At 37.4% G+C, this 23,787-nt stretch overlaps 2 protein-coding genes across 4 annotated transcripts in view; one reads left to right on the forward strand and one right to left on the reverse strand.

The window, feature by feature from the left end:
- The window catches only part of LOC145766427 (uncharacterized), a 29,837-nt gene extending 22,680 nt beyond the window's left edge, over positions 1-7,157 (forward strand). Inside the window, exon 14 of the mRNA XM_082578135.1 lies at positions 5,665-7,157. Within this exon, the coding sequence (XP_082434261.1) occupies positions 5,665-5,704 (40 nt within the window). The 3' untranslated portion in view covers positions 5,705-7,157. The remainder of the gene's footprint in view (positions 1-5,664) is intronic.
- A 2,191-nt stretch (positions 7,158-9,348) lies between these two features.
- LOC145767430 (SPARC-like) lies at positions 9,349-21,474 on the reverse strand. Of its 3 annotated transcripts, none has more exons than XM_082579249.1 (8): positions 21,309-21,474; positions 17,028-17,079; positions 16,212-16,329; positions 14,577-14,695; positions 13,973-14,130; positions 12,928-13,040; positions 10,460-10,549; positions 9,349-9,519 (listed from the first exon to the last, which is right to left on the reverse strand). In XM_082579249.1, the coding sequence occupies exons 1-8, from the start codon at positions 21,372-21,374 to the stop codon at positions 9,462-9,464; spliced, it is 774 nt and encodes a 257-aa protein (XP_082435375.1). In that variant the 5' UTR covers positions 21,375-21,474; the 3' UTR covers positions 9,349-9,461. The 3 variants fall into 3 exon arrangements, with proteins under 3 accessions (XP_082435375.1, XP_082435374.1, XP_082435376.1); XM_082579248.1 differs by having other exon boundaries at positions 9,349-9,520; positions 10,455-10,549; XM_082579250.1 differs by having other exon boundaries at positions 9,349-9,520; positions 10,417-10,549.
- Positions 21,475-23,787: the final 2,313 nt, after the last annotated feature.

The following is a 23,787-nucleotide window of genomic DNA, read 5'->3' on the forward strand; positions in this document are numbered from 1 at the left end:
GCAAATCTTTTCGTGGAAGAATATCACCAAGATACACGTAGCAAAGTTGGGCCACTTCTAAATAATCATGCCTTAACACTGTGTCATTTTCCAACCAACTTTTCAAAAATTGTTCAGCTTCTTCAATGTGGCGGAATAAAGTGCGTGAAAGTTTCTTCTTATCCAAGAGTTCGAGATTTTGTGTATCTGTATTAATATCATTCCAAGCAGAACACAGCTTCTTAAAAAGTGGTTCATAAGGTGCTGTGGTCTTCTTCTTATCTCCAGTTGTAGACAATTTTCCGAGGACGGATTCACTTGTTGCACCACAAAGCAATTCGTAAACATGATGCCGGCAGGCTAATTCCAACAGTGCATGGGATAAGGAAGTTTCCAAGCGTTTCACAATGCCAAATTTTACACCAGTATTAACTGCGGTAGCGTCAAATACGCATGCGATTATTTTGTTTAGTTCTATGCCCTTTTCTATTAGCAGATTAAGAATTTTGGAGTGCTCTTCAGCTGCAGATCCATTTTTCACAGGTATTATTCCGAGTAATATCTCGTCTCCCTCAGAAGTGGTTGGTAGCACGGCCACTCGCTCCTCCTTGTCAGCACAGTGAGTGAGAGCTTTGGATATTTTCCCGTCCCAGTGAAGTGTGAAAAAATCAGTAGCTGCAGCAAGTTCATTAGCTAAGAGATTTCTTTTTGCTTCAGTAGAAAATTTCATCCGCTTTCGGCGTACAGTATTTACAGAGAGAATTTTGTTATTAAGACTATTTTCTGCCGTCGCGGCACCTACCATTTCAAACACTTGCCTGTTCGACAAAGAATATTTGGCTGCCAGGCTGCAAACTTGGGGTGTAAGAACTTGCTTTTTCTTGGTTTCCGTTGTCTTGCTTGTTTTTGCCGACAAATCCCCCAAATAGGTTTGATCCAGATCTTCTCCACTTTCTTCTGAAGAAGTACTGGATTGCAACAAATCTTGCGGAAGTGGTGTAAAGCATCTTTAAGTTTACGTTTTATACCTTGATCTTGTCTCGTTTTCTTTCTTTTCATTTTTATTTGCTCTTGAATATCTAAAGAACCCAAAGTGGCTTTTCGATTTTTACCCCTGATTGCTTCAAAATAATTCCAGTTCTCCATTTTCTTAGGGTTGGTAGACGTTCTCAAATCATCTTCTACGTTTTTCTTAACAATCCATAGCGTATCTTGCAAATCATCAAAAAATTTCTTTCTGTTTCTCTTTCTTTTCCTGCTCTGTGTTTGCATTTTTTCATACCGGTCTGTCAACTTCTTGACCATGTAAGTTATAGCATCTGTGGTTTTAAGACCGATTCCTGTTTTCTTCCACCATTGTTTAATATCTTCGACAACTAGAATTATTGCTTCTCGTTTCGGGGAAGTACCTTTAGATTCTTCTTGCTTAATTGTGTGATAACCATGAAACTGAAGCAAGACTTCTTTCCCACATGGAGGATACTTTCCAATAAATCCAAGTCTATGGGCACCAGCGCTGAGATTTAGCAAAGGTGATTCGTCAATTAGCCATAGTTTTTTTTTTGATACATTTTATTTGATTAATTGCAGAAAGGCAATTTTAAATAGTATGACGTCATAGTGACGTCATCAAATATTAGTTTTGCCAAGTTTAATACATGATCGCTTAGCCCTGCTAATTATCTTACCATTGATACCTTGAATGTGTCGCTAGCTTCAGTGTGTCGCCAGTTACTAAAGTAAATATAAAACTACAGCGCCACCACGTGGTTGAAATTTTCAATATTCAAACATCTTCTCCACATAAATATCTCACAAGGTATTTGAGCCATGTTCATCAAATTTTTTTAATATGCTGCGCATCCAGTTGCTTTATACGCGTATCAAGTATGAGGAAGATTGATGGTAATTTAGAAGGTCTTATTGGCGTTTTATGTCGTTTTTTTGCGAAGTTTGACAAAACTGGCGCACTTTAGGGCGTTTGCGGGACCCTTAAAAGTTTTTTAATCAAAAAAATTTTTTTACCATCGTTAATCATATAGAAAATGGCAACTTTTTCCGATTTATTGGAACGAAATTCCGAAGTCGGTTTTTTTGGCCCACCCTAATATTCATTCTGCTGTATCTCCTAAAGACCTAAAGTATTGCGCGTAGTAACAAAGTAAATTTTTTTTCATGTGCAAAATTGTTTTAGCATTTGATTAAACTACATATATTTTCATATTATTGCTTCATGCTTGGGTAGTAAAGATTATAATGGTATACTTTCTGCCAATTTTCATTTTTTTTAGAAATTAAGAAAAATACCGTTTAGAAAATTACTAGGTGTACAACTGTACAACTGAAGGGCTTAGTGCAAAAGGGAGGTATGTCAATTTTTACCGAATTTGAGTTAAGCACGTCAGGAAGTTCATGAGCCTGCTGCGCGTCTTGTGTAAAAAGGCCGTATGTGTATCTTGAGAAATGAAGGAGATAGGCGAAGGAAAAAGGGGATATGTCACATAATTTTTTTATCATTTCAGCGCAAAAAAGATATATGTTTGACATATATTCTTTTTGCGCTGAAATGATAAAAAAATTGTCTGACATATATCCTTACTGCAAGCAACAGATTACAACAATTGAACATATAACCTGCAAACCGTAGGGGAGCAAGTCTATTAGGCGCAGACAGTTAGGCGCCGGTCAAATAGGCGCGCACACTGTGGGGTCAGGATATTTAGGTGCGGAGCACTGTGGCGCTGGTTCATTTAGGTGTTATTCCTAGTAAAGTCTGCAGATTGTATCAGCTTGGCAGGTAGGGCAATGCTTTTCACACAAAATGTTATGTTGAACAGAAAAATATGTTGTTTTGTTAATGCGCGTGGATTTATTTGCTGTTAGTCATGGCTTCAGTGAGTGAAGCTGCTTTATCCGCAATGCTTTTCACACAAAATGTTATATTGAACAGAAAAAATATATTGTTTTTTAATGCGCGTGTTCGGCATTTATTTGTTGTTGGTCCAGGTTTGCGTCGGCGAAAGCTTTATCAATAAATTATTCAAGTTTCCGAACATGACTGAGTTCACTTTTAGTTAAGTCAATAATAACTACACTAAACAACAGCAAAAAATATATATACCGTAGCCTATATTCAAGCGGGTGGTAGGCTGGAGTGAAGAGTAGGCTAACTTAGTTTTCCGTTAATACCCAGACTAGGTTTCGCCAAAGCTGAGCTGATACAATCTGCATACTTTACTAGGAATAGCACCTAAATGAAAGGGCGCCACAGTGCTTCGCACCTAAATATCCTGACGCCACAATGTGCGCGCCTATTTGAAATACTATGGAAATATTATATCTTGTTGATGAAGTGTTGCAAGCAGCTCATCTTTCAGTAATCCGGAATCGTTTTTATAAGTTTTGACCTACAACAAGCAATGCCTCTCCCAAAAATATCTACATCTGTTGCATTTTATTTGAGACAACTTTGGATGTATAACTTCGGAGTTTATTTGATCCGAAAATATGATGATTCGAGTAATGTGGAAGAAAACGGATTCATGCACTCTTGGGTAGAGAAGAAGGAGGCAGAGGGTCGAAAGAGATCATCTCATCTCTTTATGCTTTTATGTTAGAAGCTGAGGTACACGGTGAAACGCTAATAGCTTGGTCGGATTCCTGTGGAAGTCAGAATAAATACTTCTATATGATGGCTTTCTGGCACTTTCTTGTTCAAACGAGGAGATTCGAAAAAGTTTTTCATAAATTTCCGATTGTTGGGCATAGCTATATGGACTGCGACAGAGACTTTGGTCTCATTGAGAAGCAGCTAAGAAAACATCAGCACATGTACTTGCCAGAGCATTATAGAACTGCCATACGGGACACAAAACATGAAAACAAATTCCGTGTCTATGACATGGCAAACAGTTTTTATGACTTTAAACTGCTGTCTGAACAACTGGGACTACTTAAAAGGAGCAAGAATACCTGTTAGGAAGAATTTTCCATTCAGAAAGTTAGTGTGATGTTTATCAAGGAATGCGGCACAACTTGCTATAAAAACGATTTTGAGGATGAAGAATGGAAAGCTTTGGATATTAAGCATAAAAGAAAAATTGTTGATTTCAACATTGATTCCCTTCGGTTGCACCAAAACTACTCACGTGGAACTTCCAGTAAAAAGTTTGCAGATATCCAGAAGCAAATGCCTTTTGTTCCTCACCAATATCACTGGTTTCACCAGCGTCTCGTACAACGTGATGCAGAAAAACTTGAAGAATAGGATGGCCGTGCAAGATCCAAACAACTTAAACGAACTTTTTTAAAACAGCATAAGCAAGAAATATATTGTCTCTTTGCTTTGTTCTTGAAATCCTATTCTTGAGTGTGACATATCTCCTTTCATGTGAATAAATTGTTGTGCAAAAAAATGGTATGTCATTTCTTTCGCAAAGTAAAGACACGCAACTTATTTTCAAACAACAATAAACTGTACTGGCACACTTCAACAACCATTAGGAACTGACACATGACCATGAAATTTGGTATAATGCCAAGAAAAGAGCAGGGTACAACGATATACTTTAACCTTCATTTACTCAAAAGTGCGATTTTTGACATATATCGTTTTTGCTCTAAGCCCTTCAACTGTACATTGAATGTTTTAAATTTTATTGCAAAGCTTTGCATCTTCGGTTAGCTGAAAATGTATGCTTTCATTTGATGTCAAGATTGTGCGTCTAGGTCGATCACATGACATGTTATTACGGCGTAAATACAACCGATTTTTGTGAAAAATGCCTGGTTTTTTAGATTAAACGTTGCGATCACGCGTGGTTGCGAAAGAGAAGTCGTACTTGATTTCAAATTCTCGATTATCTTGTTCGTTTGCTTACAGCGAGGCGTTCATCTTCAGCAGTTAAGCCTCGCATTCATTCATTCATGTGTTTGACTTTTGAAAGTGACAGAGCTATCTGAAAAAGGCGACCTGGTACCAAGACACTTCCTCAAGTGGGCGAACGGCATAATCAGAAGCAATCACCGAGAAAACAAATCAACATTTTTTTTTCTAAAGTCTCAACCTTACAATCAGTTGGCTCGACTAGAACTCACAACAGTATTCAAACAGACAAAAAATTAAAAAAAAAGATTCATAAATTAAAACACTAAACAATAAAACATTTTATAATTTTTTTTAATGTAACTTTTTATTTAAATACGGTTGTGAGTGATACCCTAGCCAAACGAGTTTTAGGTTTAGACTTTTGAAAGGAAAAACTATCAATTTTTTGTTTATCAGTTGGCATACTTATTAGTTATTACTTAATAGAGGCTTGAATCGGTCGCCCAGATTGACGAAGTTTCCACTTGTCGCCGAAGTGTTGGCTGTCAACAATTTCATCCACTAGGTGCCACCAAATGGAGAGCTGTCCTTGAAATGCGTTGTTCAAGCGCACAGCCCGACACCGAACCATCGTTGCTCATACTCTCCCTTGTTATTTCTTGGTTTACAAAGTCGGACTTTTAACCAACTACTCTGTCGGGTGAGGTGTCATCGGTGACACAACAATGGCGAAACATAAATACAAGCGAATGAAAATGAGTCGAACCCATCGCGAGGTCATCATTGCTTGCGCTGACGTTACATTTGTGCTTGAAAAACGCACGATTTTAAACTATAACGCAGTTTTATCATTTTAGCCCTTCGGAGATTTCCAAGGAAGAAAACCAAGGAGACTAAGCAGTGGTGGAATCCTTGTGATGCTTGGACCAATGAACGTTTGTGATGATCTTCAAAACGTTTGAACTTTTTATTTCACCTTGTGTATAATTTTGTCTAAAGTAAAAAAAAAAACTTGTATGAGATTATAAAGGCATTTGCTGTCTTAAAGATTTCATCTACTGTACAAAGCATTGTGTGAGGTGTTGTTTATTTGATTGTTTAGTGTTTCTGCACTATGAGACCCAAGTTCATTTACCAAATGACAGGGCGAGGACGATTTGTCGGTTGGCAATTTTGCAATTGATCATTTCATTGGTAAAAAAATCAATAGCGCCATCATGTGACGTGTTTTAGCAAGTATTGTGGCTGTGTCTTCCCAAAGAAGTGAGAGCGAAAAGATAAACATTTGAATAAGATAAATTCAGAGCAGTTCAAGCATCTGTACCATGAACACTAAACACATTGCCAAGATATCTGTACCTAAGCCACTTTTTGTGTAGATATCTTGCAGATGCTTGTTATAAAGAATAGGGCTTATTGCCTATCTACAATCCCTCCTTCGCTCGCTCTACTGCCTCACACGTAACTTGCGATTCTTTATTTTTCCGATTTAGTTGATATTTTTTGACGCGCACTTAAGAACTTCAATACGGTTATATACTCAAAAAACTAAAAACACAAATCTTTGGGAAGGCGCCCTGTCATCCTCGCTTATTAACGGATGCTGAATTTCCAACACAAAGAGGTACGTGGCTTTACAAATATAATGGTCTTTGGGAGGCGATAAAAACGATTATGGAGTGAAAACACCTGTCCGCAGGTAGGCCACAATACATCATGGAAAACAAACGCGAAACAATAAAAAAAATAATGTGGATAGCACTGGATGTATTTTTTTTAAATGTAACGTACGTAGCCTGCTCTTCGTTCTCACCTCTTCAATTTGAAGTTTGACTTATTTGAAATTGAAGTGTAGATTTGTATAAAGTAACCACTATGTTTTAAAGGCACATTGTAATATCCAAGTGGTGAGAGCCCTAGTTCGACGTTCGAGAGAGCACTGTTTCGACGCCGCTCAACTGCATGAGGTTGTGTCTTGTGTCACATGAGGTCTGTGTCACACCATGGTCAAGACACCTAATAGCATGCCTGAAGGTGGACACGAAGGCTTCCTTGCCTTCCTATCCACTTAACTCCGAGGCGTAAGCTTAAATGCGACAAAAATGTAACGTTGTCAACGGTTTGATGAAATTGCAACCACAACTATCTCGTTTCTCGCTCTGGTTAACTGTCAGTTGTACCCTCCCTCTGCAGAAGGTTGAACTGTTACCCATACTGCGTCAAGCTCTGGTTTGACACAAATAACTTTTGCTGATCGGGTAGTGTCCTACTAAGCATCACCATGGCCTCCCTTTTGGTTTGATCTCTGTACTTAAGTTCCAATTACTATTAAAATGATTTTTCCATGTTACAGTAGAATTCGTCTTATTTGTCTGTTCGTCACTTCTAATTCTCTTGAGATGACGAATTGTATTACAATTCGAGAACATCTTCGGTGGCATTTTTCTCATACCTTTTAATTACTAAATAATTGGTGGCGATTACAATTGATTTTAAAGTCTGTTAAATTTCCAAGCAAGCACTCTTGTTCAATCCTGTGGGTTCAGTTACTGGTACAATTCTCTATCTTTTATAAGGAAGTTTTGCAGCTCATTTTCAATCACAGTTTAACATGACATTATCTTGCTTGTAAGAGACTGAACTGCAACTTCGTTATTGGTTTTGTGTTTTACTCTACTTATTCACAGTGTTGCCAGACGCCGACAGATGAATCTCCTCTGAACTCCCTGGTTTGCCAGATCTCCAATCAAGCTGTTTTAAAGCGATTTTTCCGCCGATATCAATATGATCTCTAAAAATAGAACAAAAGTTTTCACTTCAGTGGTAGGTCTCGATACCAACACCATTTTTTGGACCCAGGAAGTTTCCCAATCTGGCAACACTGTTCAGTTGTGTAGGTATTTAAATCATCATTGTCCTTTGAACTTTTCTGCCTTTAACTTTTCTGTGTGTTTTTATGACGTAACTCTTCATTGAATTGATTTTGTTAATTTGCCAATAAGGGTGTGTCGATCATGGTTAGAGAATAACATAACACAAATCGACATGCTGATCTGTCGATATCTTCGTCATGTGCTTTTGCTTGTGGACTCAGTTTTTAGATTGATTTCTGGCGTTCAAACGTAAACATTCCATGATGAAGTAACTTTTAATATCTTGTTTTCTGCATGCAACAACGTGGCCTTAAGCATGATTCCTGCCGCTAGTTCATGTCCAAAATGAACTCTAAAGATTTCTCACGGCCGTTATATTGCTCTTTGTCAGCGTATTCTTTTGAAAACTAAACTCAGACTTGAAACAATAAAAATTATCTTTCTTTTTTTTGCAGTCAGTGGGTTACCCCACCATGACTGATGACCCGTGGCTGAAGCCTACCAGCTGATGCATGAGTTATCAGCCAAAGTGCCGGTGGGTCTGATAATACATCGAATTGAAACTAGCAAATTTTTATGTCAAGTTAAATCTTTCGAACATGATACTTAAACTTTCACACTGCCCTACCTTTGGGTGACGTGATCCTAGATTTTTACCAGAGGAAACGTCCCTAAAGTGCCATAAGTCACACTTCTGCATATTTTTTATTGAAAACATAAGCCGCCGTGTTTCCTGCTTGGGAGGCAAATCGGAATGCGAAGTTCTTGATGATTAATGGAATAGGCCACTTCATGATACCCTTAGTCCATTATTTTTAACGTGTTTCCGCCTTGATATATTTACATTTTTAATTCATAATAGCATATGATCTTGCTTTGTTAGAATATTTCCATTAAGAAACGTTTCACGTCTAACTGATGCAAAGTAATAAATACTGAGTTATATTCCTTTGAAAACGCCTTTTCGATTCCAGGATACTGGTGGCCTACTGTAACAGAGAAGTTCAGATTAAGAACGCAGCGGGCTATGTTACAGTTTTGCGTAAACTTCAATTGGATTCAGTAACTGAAAATTTCCACTGAAAACGCGAAACAACGTTGATGTAGGCTACAATTTTAACGGTAGGCTGTTAAGAATAGGCAGAAAAATAAATCAACATCACACCAGCAAATTCATGTAGACCAGCAGCGAATCTAGCTGGAAACATTTTATAGATACAAAGTCTCAAAAACCGAGAACACACTCTTTTAGAAAAAGTAGGATAAATCTTGACCATTTTAAGACTCGTTTTTGTACCGAATCACTTTTTTCTCTTACAATGTTTGTCACAACAAAACTTTAGCGCTCTCTAAAAATGGACTACTGTATGTCTAAAGTAGCTTACACAACGCTTTGTTAATGTGATTTACCTTGGACGTTAGCCTAAATTTTCTTTAAGGCCCATGAGCTGCAGGAGATTTGACCACAAAACATCCTTATAATCACCCTACAAGCTTGCAAAGATTAGGAGACTTATTAGAAACTGATTTTCCAGACAAATACGCCTGGGTGGCCAATAAAAGGTCCAAAAAGTTGCCTATGCATCGTTTGAAATGTTTGCAATTAGCCTACGCAGTCGGTGTCATTCTGTGGAGGTGATTGAAAGCTAAGTTACTGTACACTAGTAAGCTTGTCAAAAACATTTATTTCAGAACTTCTGCGAATTCAAATGTTTGTAAAAATATCCAAAGTTCGATTTTTGCAAGATATAGGATGTCTACAAAATAGACGATGTTTGGGGCTACTGTACAAGTGCGTCATTGGTGAGGTGTCTCCATGTAGGACCTGCGTCTTGCATACCTGTAGAGACAAAACCCAGAATAAAACATTCTATATCGTTCTGTTGTTGCGGTCGCTGGAGATAGAACTCCTATTGTTTAGGACTAGAAGGTGAACGCATGGATCTTAGTTTGTGATCTTCTGTTGAACAGGAGGTCGCAACCGTTTAAAAGTTCTAAGCAGCAATGAGAAAAAAGCAATTGTCTTACTTCAACGCCTATATTCCAATAATACAGCAGAATTCTCTTGGCACATTGCACGCAAAGTGATGCGGGAAGCGAATCTTATCAAAAGTAGCATTGATAACGCTTAGCACCTAGGTGGCGCTGCTGACACGTTTGGAAAGATAGCCTAGGTTGCAGGCGTCAACTATCTGGTCGAAATAAATTTATATTGTCAGCTTGGACTTGCATTGTGGGAATGCCATGGGCTAACAACTTGGAGCAGGAATGAGCAAAGCTGCAACATGCCGAATATGCTAGTCGAGCACATGGCTGAAGAATAAGATTTTAAATAAGCTACAGAATTTAAATGATTATTTTTCGAAAGATTGTTTAATTGATTTTGGTACAGTATTGTGTCTTGTCGGCCCATAATGTGAACACACAATGCAACCAATAAGAAGTTGAAACCTGCAGTGTATGCTTCTAAAGGCGACGACTAATAAAGTTTTGTGATTTGAAATGTTCCATGCGTTGGCCTAATTAAACTAAAACTGAACCAATTTGATGCTCAATTGAGGCTAAAAGTTCTTGTAATAAAATTGCCGATTTGTCACTGCTTTGAATAACAGCATATTGTAATTATGGGGTAGGCCTACCTCTCTTTCCCATTGGGGTTGAGTCTAGGTTACTTGATCGAGAAAGAGTTAAAATTAGTAGCCTAGATGGTTACTGTAAACTATTGGTCCTTCATACATTGTACACAGGAAATACTTTTCCCTCAAACTATTTACTTTTCCTTTTCTCCATCCAACTCTGACCATCATCGACCAAGCATGACTGCCATTCTTCCATTGTTAACTTCTTGTTTTTGTTCGCATCGCAATGCCTAAAGTAAATATATATTATAAACGGAGATCTATTGAAATTCTGTACAAAATAAATACAAAAATTGCCTTTCATTGGTTGCCATCACTCATGACAACCAGCAATCAATATTTTCTTGGTAGTGTCAGGTCAACTTTTCTTACAAATAGCTTTGTCAGTCAATAGCCCAGCTTATATCTTATGTCTAATTCTTGTAAAATGGCTGTGTTTCTGTAGGCTAAACTTTTTAACATTTTTTTACCACAATCATTAGAAAAGCGAGCGCCTTAAAATGCGGTGGAAAGTTTTAGCAAGGGCACTACCGGTAGGCTACAACATAAAAAAAGAAAAACTTGAGGTAAAAGTTAGACGTAGAAGACAAGCAATGGATTGACATGAGCTAGTCCTGAAAAAAAGTCCAACAAACACAATCATGAAAACGTTAAGAAACCAATCGAAAGCAAGCCTGGGCAGGGCTGTTGAAAGGATAATTTGGACCCGGTGCTTAGGTAATTCTCGGGCCTCAAATCAAGACACTTCTAAAAAGGCGCTGTAGGCTATCCAAAGAATTCCGGTTTTTATTAGTGCTTCCGCCATCCAAAGAACACGAGGTGGTTCCTTCAATTTTCCGGCCCTTTTCAACGCTGCTGAGCCTTGGTAAAATAACATTGTCTTCATTCTGCCGTTAGGTTTGCAATCACTTAGGGAAGACCGGGGCGTAAAGTAAGACGGGTCGGTTGTAACACTCTAAAGTGCGCCACCCACAGACAAACTGGAATCACGTGATTAACATATCGCATGCGCCTTTCAATTCATTTTCGCCATTGAAAGTTTGAGCAGGCTTCCTGAAGTACAAACGAAGTTGTGGACAAAAACATATATTTCAGCTAAGAAAGTAACTTTTTTTACTTGTTTAGTTTTTGTTAGTGTTGTTCAACCATTTAACTTAGAAATTTGAAAAGCATACAATCTGATTAAGCATTGATTATAGTTTATTGGTACATACTTTATGAACTAGTCAGTTGACTGGGCAAGTGGTGAACGAAGGTAATTATTGGCTGCCATGGGTCTGGGTCGGTTGTAACAAATTGACTGGGGTTGGTTGTAACATTTGAAATGTGTTACATCTGACCCCGAAACAGTATAATGTATTAAATTTATAAATGGTTCATTCCAGCCTAATTCTAATTTTAATCCTGAAGAACTTCGTCCATTGCCAAAAGCACCACCGAGACAAATAGTTGGATCCAAACGAAAAAAGATGCAAACAGAAATTTTAAAAAATACGCCAGTCAAGAAAGCAATAGAAGAAGCGGGGAGACAGATTTCTGTTAAAGCTAAAAGAAAAATAATGCTGCCCAAAAAGTCGACAAAAAGAAAACAAAATAACACCCCAAGAAAAAGCGAGCCACGCTAACTGATTCTTCGGACGACGAAGAAAATTACTGTTTGGTTTGTATGGAACATTTCAAACGAGCTTTGGATTCAATGTGTCATATGTCACTTGTGGGCCCACAAAGTGTGCACCCCCGACATGAATTATTCGTATTTATGTCATAACTGCGACTCGGATGATGAAAATTAATTTGCTAGATAACTATGGTAACCGTACCTTGCGATGTTGTCTCATGTGCATAAAAAACATATTATTTTTGCTGCTTTTTTGGTTTACCTTCGAGTTGCTCAAGTTGTTGTCAGTAGCCTACTAAAAACCATCAATTTCGTTTAGGCTAGTTTAGTAATTCATGCCCATCCGAGCCTGCAGTTTCAGCTGTAGGCTAATTGAACCTAACAGTAATCGAAATTTGTTTAATAGCAGTAATCCTTTCCTTTTGCACCTCCTGGTTACACCCGCTCTGAGACCTACAACCTTATAGTAGCACAATTGGTCTATCGTAGGCTAATACTTTCTGTTACATTTGAGTTTGATATTTCGTTGAAGTATAACAATAAAAATGCATTTCCAATGTGTTTATGCGGTTGATTTCATTTGTTACAATTCTCCTCTTCAAGTGTTACAACCGACCCATGCATGGGGCGGGTTGTAACACTTTTTTCATCTTTTTTGAAAGGTCATAACTTTAGCCGAGGACAAGATATTTTTATAAAACCTGCAGCAACTTATTGCCAAAAGATTGTATTTTTATATGGCGAAAGTTTTATTTCATTCATTCGAAAGTTAAACAAACCATTAGGTAATATGTCAAAATTGTTACAACACGCCCCGGTCTCCCTACATAAACCTTGGAAAAGTAACTATGTTACGCCAGCATGTCATTAATAACAAATCGTAGGCCACACTTCAACATGAATAAAGGATTTAATATCTGTAGGCTATCTAAAAAGAACGATGTCTGCTCATCTTAGGTCACCTGATAAACCTGATTTTAACCAGCTCACTTAAAAAAATCTTTTGCGCAATGTTCCAAAGGCATCAAAGCATAGCGGAATCTTTTCAGTTCGCGACTGTTCAGTTTTTCATCTTTGTTGGTGTCAAGTTTGTCGAATTTCCACTACAACAAAAAAGAAGTAATAAAGTGAATGTGATTTGCAGGCAGATTGGTTAAATTCGTTCGCAAACTAATTTCTAAAGAGTTGTTTGTCATTATTTATTGTAGGTTATTCATAAAGAAAAAATACTTATTATGATAATTGTTCAACTTTTTTCAAATTCTTATTAAATTAACTCAGACAGCCACTTTACTTGGAAAGATTTTTACCAGGTCTGGACCGGTAAGGCAAAGATCTGAACTAACTGAAGTGACTGTCTGGGAGACTGGGAACAAATGTGGATGCAGAGTCACAGTAGCCTACATTCCATCAGTTAAACCTCAAAACTTTATTCTAACATGGCGATCTAAAGATGCGGCCTTGATTTGTGACATTCTGCAAATTTTTTGCAGAGTTCACAAACTTTTGCTAACTGTCTGAATGAAATTTATAGAATTATGTTTTAACGTATTTTTAATTGTCTTCCCAAAATAACACAATTGATTGAACCTCTTCAGGTAGCCATGATTCCAAACCACAATGGTTGGTTGGTTTTCATTTTTATCTTCGGACTGACAAAGCCCTTGGTGGGTATTCCTGGTAGTTTCGCATACTTGTAGAAGCTTTTGACGCAGGACCAGTTACCGAGATTGGCAGAGTGGAGTTTTCCTATTGTTGTTCAAGTGTTGTTGACGGAGAATTATTCCATGCACTAGGTGCCGCTAAATGGAGATCAGTCCTGAAATGCGTTGCTCAAGCGCACACCACGAAAGCACCAATTTGCACCAAAATTCCAAAGTGCTTTCCTATAGTTTGGCAGTACATCTTTTTATTACGATGGCAACGAGAGCAAGAGGAGAACACCAAAAAATAGCTCAAAACGCTGGCAATCAAGATGTTAACTACTGAGCTAACGAGGCGGACATCATCCAACAACAACAACAACAAAACTCACCTCAGCGACTTGTTGCATTTCCATACGACCGATTGTTGAAATTGTCTTCTCAGGATTTACCCTTCCAAACTCATCTTTCTCCTTGAGATGAACGAACCAGTTCATGAGTCTGAAGGGAAACTGAAGCAATTCGTCTGCATTGCACTTAGTTTGAGAAGCTGTAAAGTCAAAACTAATTGCTTATACCGTGTTGAGTGGCATCATGCGTTGCATATCAATATGACTGTTATTTAGGCCAACAAAAAGAGACCAGCCCATTAGGCTACTGTAAAGCACAAGGTAAAGTGATGGAACAAGTAAGCTGGCCTTGGTTTAACTTTCAAACAAATGAAAACATTTTCACGAAAACTCTTAGGCCTATGCTAAAGTGCTAAACCAATAAAACGTCGTAATCTATGAAATATTTAGGCTAAATATTTTGTCAAAGAACGAAACTGATATGACATCAAAAATGTTAATCGCTATTTTAAGCCAATTAACTAAAATAAACTTTGTTTCAAGTGGAGAAGGCTAGCGACTTTTTAAAAAAAATAGTTCTCGGGTTACAATTAGGCTACACAGTACACAATGATAACAAGCGCTTTAGTACTGTAGACAACATCACCTATGCAAGGCCCTTCATTGGCAATCTTTATATTCTTTTTCTTCTTGCAGGCTTCTCTGTGTAGCGTACACTTGCTATCGTATTGTCTTCCAAACACACTGCAAACTGGTGCTACTTTGCTATGGACAACAAAATAGCCTAGTGATGATAATTTCAATAGTATTTCTGTGTAAATGAGTTGGATCTTTCCGAAAACCCCAGGAAGTCGTATATAAAGCCAATGGCTAAAACAAGACGTTCAATAGATCGAAGGCATAGCAAATGTGAAATTTTATTGAAATTGCGCGCGTGAGCAAGACTTCCATACCGTTTGACGCAACAGAAATTTACCAAAATGTAGCAGTCAACTTCAAGTCGTAAACCGACAGCTTTAATGCAAATTCATCGCAGTCTACAGGTTTGAATACGGTTGACACTGAATTACAATTGGAATTATTCTTTAAAGTTTAGATAATAGACCGAATTAACATATAAAAAGAATAATTGCTTTATCTTAGCTCAGGGCAACAAAGCTTTTTCAAAGATTTATTGTCGGCAAGCACACATTTACAGTAAATTAGTTATTTGGTTTGTTGTCTGTTTTATACGTGCGCGATTTCATTGACAATCTCCAACGAAATCACATTTGTCTTCTATTAAATTAGAGTGTGTAAACATTTTACACTGCCAGACCAATCAGAGTTGGATCAATTGTAATTGTAATTGATGTAATTAATTACAGTTTTTCATGTAATTGAGGCATTTTCATTCTGTGTAATTGTAATTGTAATTTGCTAAAATTTTGGCTCAATTACACTTTCAATTACATTTAGTAGTGTTCCGCCTCAGCTACCACCTTATCCAGTCCTTTTTTTCCAAAACCCCTTCTATTGTAAGAAACGCCAATTAGTTTATTGTGCATTATTTTGCCTGGTGAAAGGCGCCCCTTTTTCATTTATTGATTTTTCTACCCACAATGCCTTTCGTGTGTGGAAACTTGAAATTGTAATTGAAATTGTAATTGTAATTGTAATTTGACATTTTTAGCACTGAGTAATTGGAATTGTAATGTAATTGAAACATTCAAGGGAGTAATTGTAATTGTAATTGAACTAAATTAATGTAATTGATCCAACTCTGGACCAAATATACCTATTGGCCTACGGGTTAGACAACGGGCCAAACTTTCATTTCTCATTTACTAATCCTACCACGAAAAGAAAGCAATTTAGTTTATTCCAAATAGCCGAAATTCAAGAAAGCTAGATAACACAACCAGCTTTCGTTTTCCCTTATATGAACTGGTTGCACTTTAATTAAAAAAAAAATGCATGACTTTTATTTTCAAATCACAAAATTGTCTGAGCAATGCAGCCCTTGCTTAGCCTACGCATTTCGGTAAAAAACAACAGGTCTCTTAATACGCAGGGTTAAGACCATGCAAAAACATAATTACTGCAGTGCAATGAAAAAGCTTGTCAAATGTACTGGATTAATATGTTTCATTTCAAAGTATTCTTGGCACGGGACAGAAACCAAAACCTGCTGCGTGTCACATATTTTCGCTTTGCGGGACGCAGGCTGCATATCCATGCCTTAAATTATACAATAGAGGTAGTTTTTTGTGGCCGTCTACGTCATTTAACTACTACTTACGTCATATCACAAGAAGTGGGGCAAACGCATGACGCTTTTCGTTTTCCATCCTCGTCAACATCAACTTGGCACATGGATCCTCTGAGACGTTTCCCGCACCTTTTTCTCATACATAACCCTGTACAAGGTCACCTCCAATAAGTTAGATCATTGGCAAGTCCAGGCCGTTCCAACAGTATTAATCAAGCCTAATTCAGCAACACATGGTAAAATATTTGCTTAGTAGGCCTACTGTGAGTTCTATCATACCGCACGCACATGATCAATTTGACAACCAAAACTCTATGAATGCAAAAACCGGCTGGGCTGTATTGCTTTTCGCAGCCTAAACTATAAGCTTTCACTTCTAAGCATGAGCTTAAAAGTGATTGAAGTTGATAAAAATAAAAATATGATCTTGTTCAAAAGAAGTTGGTTTGATTTTTGAATCTTTATCATCGGACTGACAAAGCCTTGATAGGTTATGCCTGGTAGTTTCGCATACTTGTAGAAGCTTTTGATGCAGGACCAGTTATTGAGGTTGACAGAGCATTCTCCCCATCGATTATTTTGACTTATTGCATTAACATTGCAATCTTATAGAAAACCTAAAACAAATTTTAACTGAAAAGGTATAAAATGTACATCAAGACTTAATTCGTGGCTAAGCTTTGTAAACAAGAAATAAAGTAAAAAGAAAATGTGTTGTAACCATAAAACAAAATTGTGGTCGGCTATGGAGCTTATCCACTGAGCCATTCCACCATTAAGTGGGCTAATGGATTTGAAACTCAAACTCCCTGCTCAAATTGCAGTAACGCTGTGATGAATGCTTACTTTCATCAGGCAGTAGATCAAATCTTGCTTTGGAAGATCTTTTTCTTTTGGCCTAAAATCACAAAAAAAATTTTGAAAGAACCAAATAAAATTTTACAGAATTCATCATGTGCTAAATCCATGTAAAATATTACGTTTACTAAACTTTGCCTGGTAAGGGCAGAATTTTTTAATCAAAAATAAATTCACTCGTTCGAAGTAAGTTTAACATTTGAATAAAATTTATGATGATGAAGCATGAGATATTATTGAATTGCAAATCTGCAAGCTCTGATTCAAATAAAACCAATGAGGGTAAGTTAATCTTCAAAGTGTCAGTAAGAAGTTAAGGAAAGCAAAAAGAGTATGGGTGTCCGTTAGCTAATGGTTCAAGTTTAGTGACTATCAAACTGTTTTTGACTACCAAGACTAATTGTATCATTCCAGTCTGCAGACACTGAATCGATGTAAAAAAGGACTGATTTGATGGTTGGATGAGCTGCTAAAACTTGATGAACTGGTACGGTACTTGGTAACACCATGAGAGTGTATTCCGCCTCGTTAGCTCAGTGGATACGCACACAACTCTATATCACGAGGCGCTGGTTCGGCTCTATGGATGTGCGCTTGAGCAACGCATTTCAAGACAGCTTTCCATTCGGTGGCACATAGTGGATGGAACAATTGGCCTATTCAGCAAGAATAGGCTACTTCAACAATCGGACAACTGCACTCTGTCAATCACGGTAACCGACCCTGCGTCAAAGGCTAGTGAAAATATACGAAACTACCAGGAGTAACCTATCAAGACTTCAATGCCAAACCAAACGTGACATGACGTAAGTTTGAAAAGTAGCGACAAGCCTATTTTGGAAACAGCAGTGACATGTTTTTATGCTTTGAGCACAATTTATCTTATTCCGCAAGCATTCAGTTAATTTGAAATACAGTATATTCAGTCTCAATAGGATAGCTGTGGGAGAGAAGCAATTTTACAATTAGATAACTGAGATAACTAACAGATGACTGACAACAACTTACTGGATTGAATAGCATTATTCAAAACAAATACAATAACAGAATAACAATATAACAAATTCAAACGTTTTCGGCAAGAATTATTTGCTCTCATCAGGAATATCTAATAGGCCTACAGCAAACACAAAAAACAAACATTCAAATAACTCTAAATAATGGTAATAATAAGTGGCTGAACAAATAACTGCAATACCCACTTAGCTAAGTGCATACACAACTGAAGAACAGATACCAAAGGCGTTAACATTATTTGTCCAGTGACTTATTATTTACATACAGTTATTCGTTTTGTTTTTTCTGTTTGGATGTATTCTAAAGGCATTTCCTGATGAGGGCAAGGAGTTCTTGTCGAAAACGTTTGGATTTAATATGTTGTTATTCTGTATGTGTATTGTAAAGGTAAAGGTCCCATACTCAGATACTGAGCTTTTGGGAATGAGAAGATAAGGTTCTCAATATACTAAGCCTTCGGCACTAAGGAGAGTAGAGTGGCCAGTTCCTTTCTCTCGGCCGCCTTTACTTTAGCAACTACGCCCACCCAATTTACTGTATTACACCCTGCTGGGTAGAGGTGAGCGGTGTTTTTCAACAACCAGCTGAAGCCGGGAGTCGAACCAGGTTTGCATAATTGGATAGCCAACGCCTTATCCGTTGCGCCATCCCACCGAATACCGTACAATGTTTGTGTATTATGTTTGTTTTGAATAATGCTATTCAATCCTATTATATTGTCAGTCATTTTTTATGGTATTCAGTCTCAAATAACGTAGATTAAAGTTAAACAACAAAATAGAGTTAGTTTTCAAACAAATGAATTGCGGTTACATCAAAATTTATTAAAAGGATCTGGGTCGTTCTACATCGGTGGCCATGACGCTTAAACAAACTTGGCGTATGATTGTGAATTTATTTTCAAACAGGAACACCATAATGCCTTCTCACGAAACAGCGGATACCACATCAAACCGATGCGAAAAAAATGTAAAATAATTTATTTCTTTTACCTGTACTCACAAATGCGTGACGGCACTTAAAGTACGCAAATGCCGCATTAGCAGAAACTTTATAACTTAATCAGGCACTGCACTTTCATAAGCATAAGCATATGCGAAGTAAGTAGGCTACGCCTTGTACATTTTTGCAAAGTGATTTTTGCATTCATTTTGACAATGATATAATATCCAATAACATTGGATAGACGGAAAATGTGACGTAATAGTGAGAAATTTTGTAAAAAAAAAAGTAGCCTATATAAAATTAAAATACAGAATCAAAAATTTTTGGAAGGATCACAATCACTATCTGATTCTAATGCGACTTTCATATTCTGCCTAGCCGAGTGGGGAAAGCCCTGGTATGGTATTCCAAAGGACGCCGGTTTTACACCGCTCAAGAGCATGCAGCTATAATTTTGGCAGGACACTTTGACATGCTTGAAGGTGGACACAAACCTTGCATTCTTGTCCATTTAATCTAAATCTTCAACCACCGGGCGTAAGTCTGGATACATACGACACACACACACACACACACATTCATATTCTCTTGCATTTAATGCAAGAGAGGAATCTGATGATGAAATGTAAGTACTGTAAGATTCAAACCAAAATTATTAAAACATCAGTTGCGCACTGCCCAGAGAAAGAAAGTACATGCCATGCAATGTTTAAAACTGTTCACCTCTGATTCAGAAAAATAAAATAGAAAAGTAGCAGATTGTATTTTCCTGCGCAGGTCTAGAAGTGCAAAAACAGCAGGATATCCATCAACTTACTGTCAAACGGTTCATTGCTTTCTATCACAATCTGCAACATTGCACACGAGCGTAGGTGACTTTGCCGATGTATTCTGCATTTTCCATCACCGGGAAAACATCATGAACTTTTTTATCTTATCTTTCTTTTATCTTATCCATTTACTGATTACAGTGACTGCTGAGTTGCCACCCAGAGAGTGAATTGATCTGGTGATGATCTGATCCATATTAAGAGGCTTCCCAGGAAAATTGTCTGAGGAAGGGGTGGTTTACAAAGCAACATGCATCACCGAATCTCAAACTAATAGTTTCTTTTTCAGTGAAAACTCTATTCATAAGAAGTCTCAAGAAACACAATAGTCTGCTTAAGAATGAGATTGATCGAGTTCTGCGGCATGTTAGAATTGCGTATTTTCAACGTAAAAAATCAAACTAATCAACCAATGCTTGAGGCAATGTCCTGAATCCGTTCGTGATTGTATGGGCAGTGTTTTTTATAAGGTGTTTTGGGGGACCGAAACGGTCCCCCAAATTTCTCCAGCGGTTTCTCAAAATTTGGACTTGCAACTACAGTAGAAAAGTAATGGTTGTTTCTCGCTATGTCTTAAGCAAATATGGCTATTTTTTGGTATTTAAATGAAACACTTGCGGTCTCTTAAAACTACTTAGCGGTCACCCAAACCAAACCTTGTCATTAACTAGTTTTTCATGACGTCATTTCCGTTACGAAGCGCTTCTTGCTCAGAAAAGGTGGGTTGGGCTAACCAATCAAACCAAAATTCAATTCAATTTATTTTTTGCTGCTGGCGCAAACATGTACAAAACGGTAAAGTAAACATACGCATTTGACACCAACAAAACCAATTTTAAAGTTATTTGTGAAGCCAAGTTTGTGGAATACTTAATAATAACTGTCAAACCTACTTCTTTTATAAATAGCACAATCTCCTAACATCAATTTGACAGCAACCAGATCAACTTACTTTGATGAATGATGTAATCGTAAACAATCGAAATAACTTGTTGAAATTAAGTAAAAAATGTTTTCGCAAAACAACCGACCTCCTTTTGATCGACACTAAAGATTTCAAAAAAATAATACCATAGCTGGATATTTCAATATCTCGCGTGATGAGCAAAAAGTAAAAGGATTTTTTTCGTCATTTCAAACTGAGCTCCATTCAGCACCATTTTATTTTAAACGTTGTTTAGTTTGTCAATTAACAAAAATGTAGCAAAGAATCTGGACTCCAAAGGAGATGTCAACAAAAGTTTTCCAAATACATTTTTGAACCAACACAATTGTAGGCTAAATCCTTTAAATAAATTAACCTTTCTAAGATTACGGAATCAATGTCTGCTGCCATTCTGGTATTGTGGATGCTATACTGCTATAGCCTACATTTAAAAGCCAAACGTTGATCTATAGACAAGAATTGTCTATGGTTCAAGAAAATCACCTCTTAACCAAAATTATTGTAACGTTGATCTCGCTGTGCATAACTTACCTCAACTGCGTATGGCAAGGTTATCACTAACAACCCAGCAAACAGAAACAATTTGATCAACTTCATTCCCGACCACCTCCACACTACAGACAAGTCAGTTATTTTGTGATCTACTTCTAGGCTAAAGTATTTGCAATTCAGAAAGATTAAAATGATATAATATCTGTAGGCTAGAAAAAAATAAAATCTTCAGCTAAAGTACGGTATAGTTCCTGTAGCCTTCGTTAAGCCAGTGACATGCACTGTCAGCAGCGTTGACAGGAAGTTCAAAGGGTACGTTTAGACATGGGCATTTGATGATTTTAGACGCCCGTGGCCTTTCCAAGAGGCCCGGTAACTTGAAGAAACAACGCATATTCATTAGATTTAAAGCGTTTTTCTCAGAAATGTCTTAGATTTGGGGCTCGAGAATTTCATTGGTTACGGGTCCAAATTACCACAACGGCTCTGTGTACTGTGCTGTGATGTACAATTTGCTAGAGGTAACCTACGTAGATAAGCTTCATCAAAATACTATACCCAACAAAAGTTGTCCTTTTTGCATTGGTTTGATGTCGCTAGACGTTGAAATGATGCGAAAAGGCGACTTTTGTTGACTGGAACAAGATATGTTTTTAAAATCAATTATTGTGCTTGCTCAAATCGATTAAAGAACACAATTTCGTTTATCAACTTCATTCCAACCTATATGACCTTTTAAGAGCATAACTATTTATGATCCTTCTCTTGTAGTCAAGCCTTTTAGGCAGAGGGTCTGTCTGTCCTTTTCTCACAAAATGCTAACGATGTTTTCCAAAGCTACATCACTAGAGAGCAGCCAGTTCTTCGCTCTAACTTCCAAAAACACGCAAACGTTCTGGTCCATTTGGTGTATGGTCCAAAAGGAACCAAAAACAAACCTTCTGGTCCAAAGGAGTAAAAAAATTTTTGTGTCTGACAAAAAAAAACTGTAGTATTCCGAAGTAAACATTGTTCATTCCAATAGCTTAGTTAATTAAAACTGAAATTATCAATTTCAGTATTAAATAGAGATAAGCTATAAAGTGAAACGTGCTGTGAAAATGCTATAGGCAAAGCGAAGATGAAGACACCTCGGATAGATGTTCGAAGTTCTAGTCTGTAATTTTTTGAATCCTTCTGTATAATCGTGAATGAAACTTTTGTGAAATGGTAAGCTAACTTAAATTTTAAACGAAACCTTCTACTCAAATCTCATTTTAATTTTATGGTTAGTTGGTTTTGAACCTTTATCCTTGGACTGACAAAGCCTTGATTGGTTACTCCTGGTGCAGTAGTTTCGCATACTTGTAGAGGCTTTTGACACAGAGGGTACATCGAGATTGACAGTGAAGGTTCCGTATTTTTTTAAAGCATTATTGTCTGTGAAATATTCCATCCACTATGTGCTGCTAAGTGGAGAGCAGTCTTTAGAATGCGTTGCTCAAACGCACACCCGAAGCGTCGAACCAGCGCCGCTCGATCTACAGTAGAAGCTTCTTCGTTCACGAAGTTACGCGGTTATAGCCCAACCCTTTCTTGTCTTATTTTAAAGAACCATCACTAAACATAGGGGCCGACTAGTGGATTTCGGGAGGGAGAGGGGAGGTAAGGTTGTGCTCATACGGCCCTGTGTATGATAACAGCATCCATGATAAACTTAAGACTTAATTCCTTTTGTCGACATGTTCTTTTCTATTTACAGCACAACATATATTTTCCTTATTCGAAATTAACTAAACCAGAAACCAATGCAATAGAAAAATATTTCACGAATTTATCTAGTTAGTTTTTGCATTGTGTCATCATCAAAAGGCATTGTTAGAAACAATGTCTTGTGCGCATGAAGGAGACAACCGCAGACCGGATTTAGGTTACAAAAGGCCTCAAGGCAATACGTATAAAGACAGAGATTAAAAGATGCTTGTAATCGATTGCATATCACTGGTCCGGACTCCTCTTGGCACGCCTAAAGTGAACAAATTAATGAAATGATAAATTTTTTAATAATTTGATTATTTTTCTGCACTCCCCTATGACATGTCAGCTGAAGTTAAGCAGTTGAACTTAAAAAGTGAATTTTGTCTTCCGCTTAATTTTAGAGTAAACTGTGAGAGTGAGACGGACGCTTTTTTACATCCACCCCTATCCAACTCTTCCGCGATGCCTGCTGAAATAAACAGGAAATTGTAAAAGCAATAGTTTCAATATGATAAACACTCACATAACCTTATGTAGAGAAAAAAGCTGAAAAAATCACAAGAAAAAAAATAAAAGAGTCGCATGCGGCCCCAAGCAAGTCGGTGGGCACTTTCTGCCTACTCCTAGTCTAACAAATTACGACATCAACGCATTTTTAGATTAAATTGTTTATTTTGGAAGCGTTGTTGCTTGAACCCATTATCGTCGGCTTTGTATTTTTGCTCATTATCATGAAATAAATTACTACTTTTTAAACTCAATGCCACAGCATGTTCTTCAG

The sequence above is a fragment of the Aplidium turbinatum genome, chromosome 3 (assembly GCF_918807975.1).
Source record: "Aplidium turbinatum chromosome 3, kaAplTurb1.1, whole genome shotgun sequence".
Lineage (NCBI taxonomy): Eukaryota > Metazoa > Chordata > Ascidiacea > Aplousobranchia > Polyclinidae > Aplidium > Aplidium turbinatum.

Coding starts and splice junctions, on each gene's coding strand:
- LOC145767430 (XM_082579248.1), bottom strand. CDS start 21,374: ATGAAGTTGATCAAATTGTTTCTGTTTGCTGGGTTGTTAGTGATAACC. Junction 14,696..16,211: donor CCCACTTCTTGTGATATGAC/GTAAGTAGTAGT, acceptor TGTTGTCCATAG/CAAAGTAGCACCAGTTTGCA. Junction 9,521..10,454: donor TTGGATGGAGAAAAGGAAAA/GTAAATAGTTTG, acceptor TTGTCTCTACAG/GTATGCAAGACGCAGGTCCT.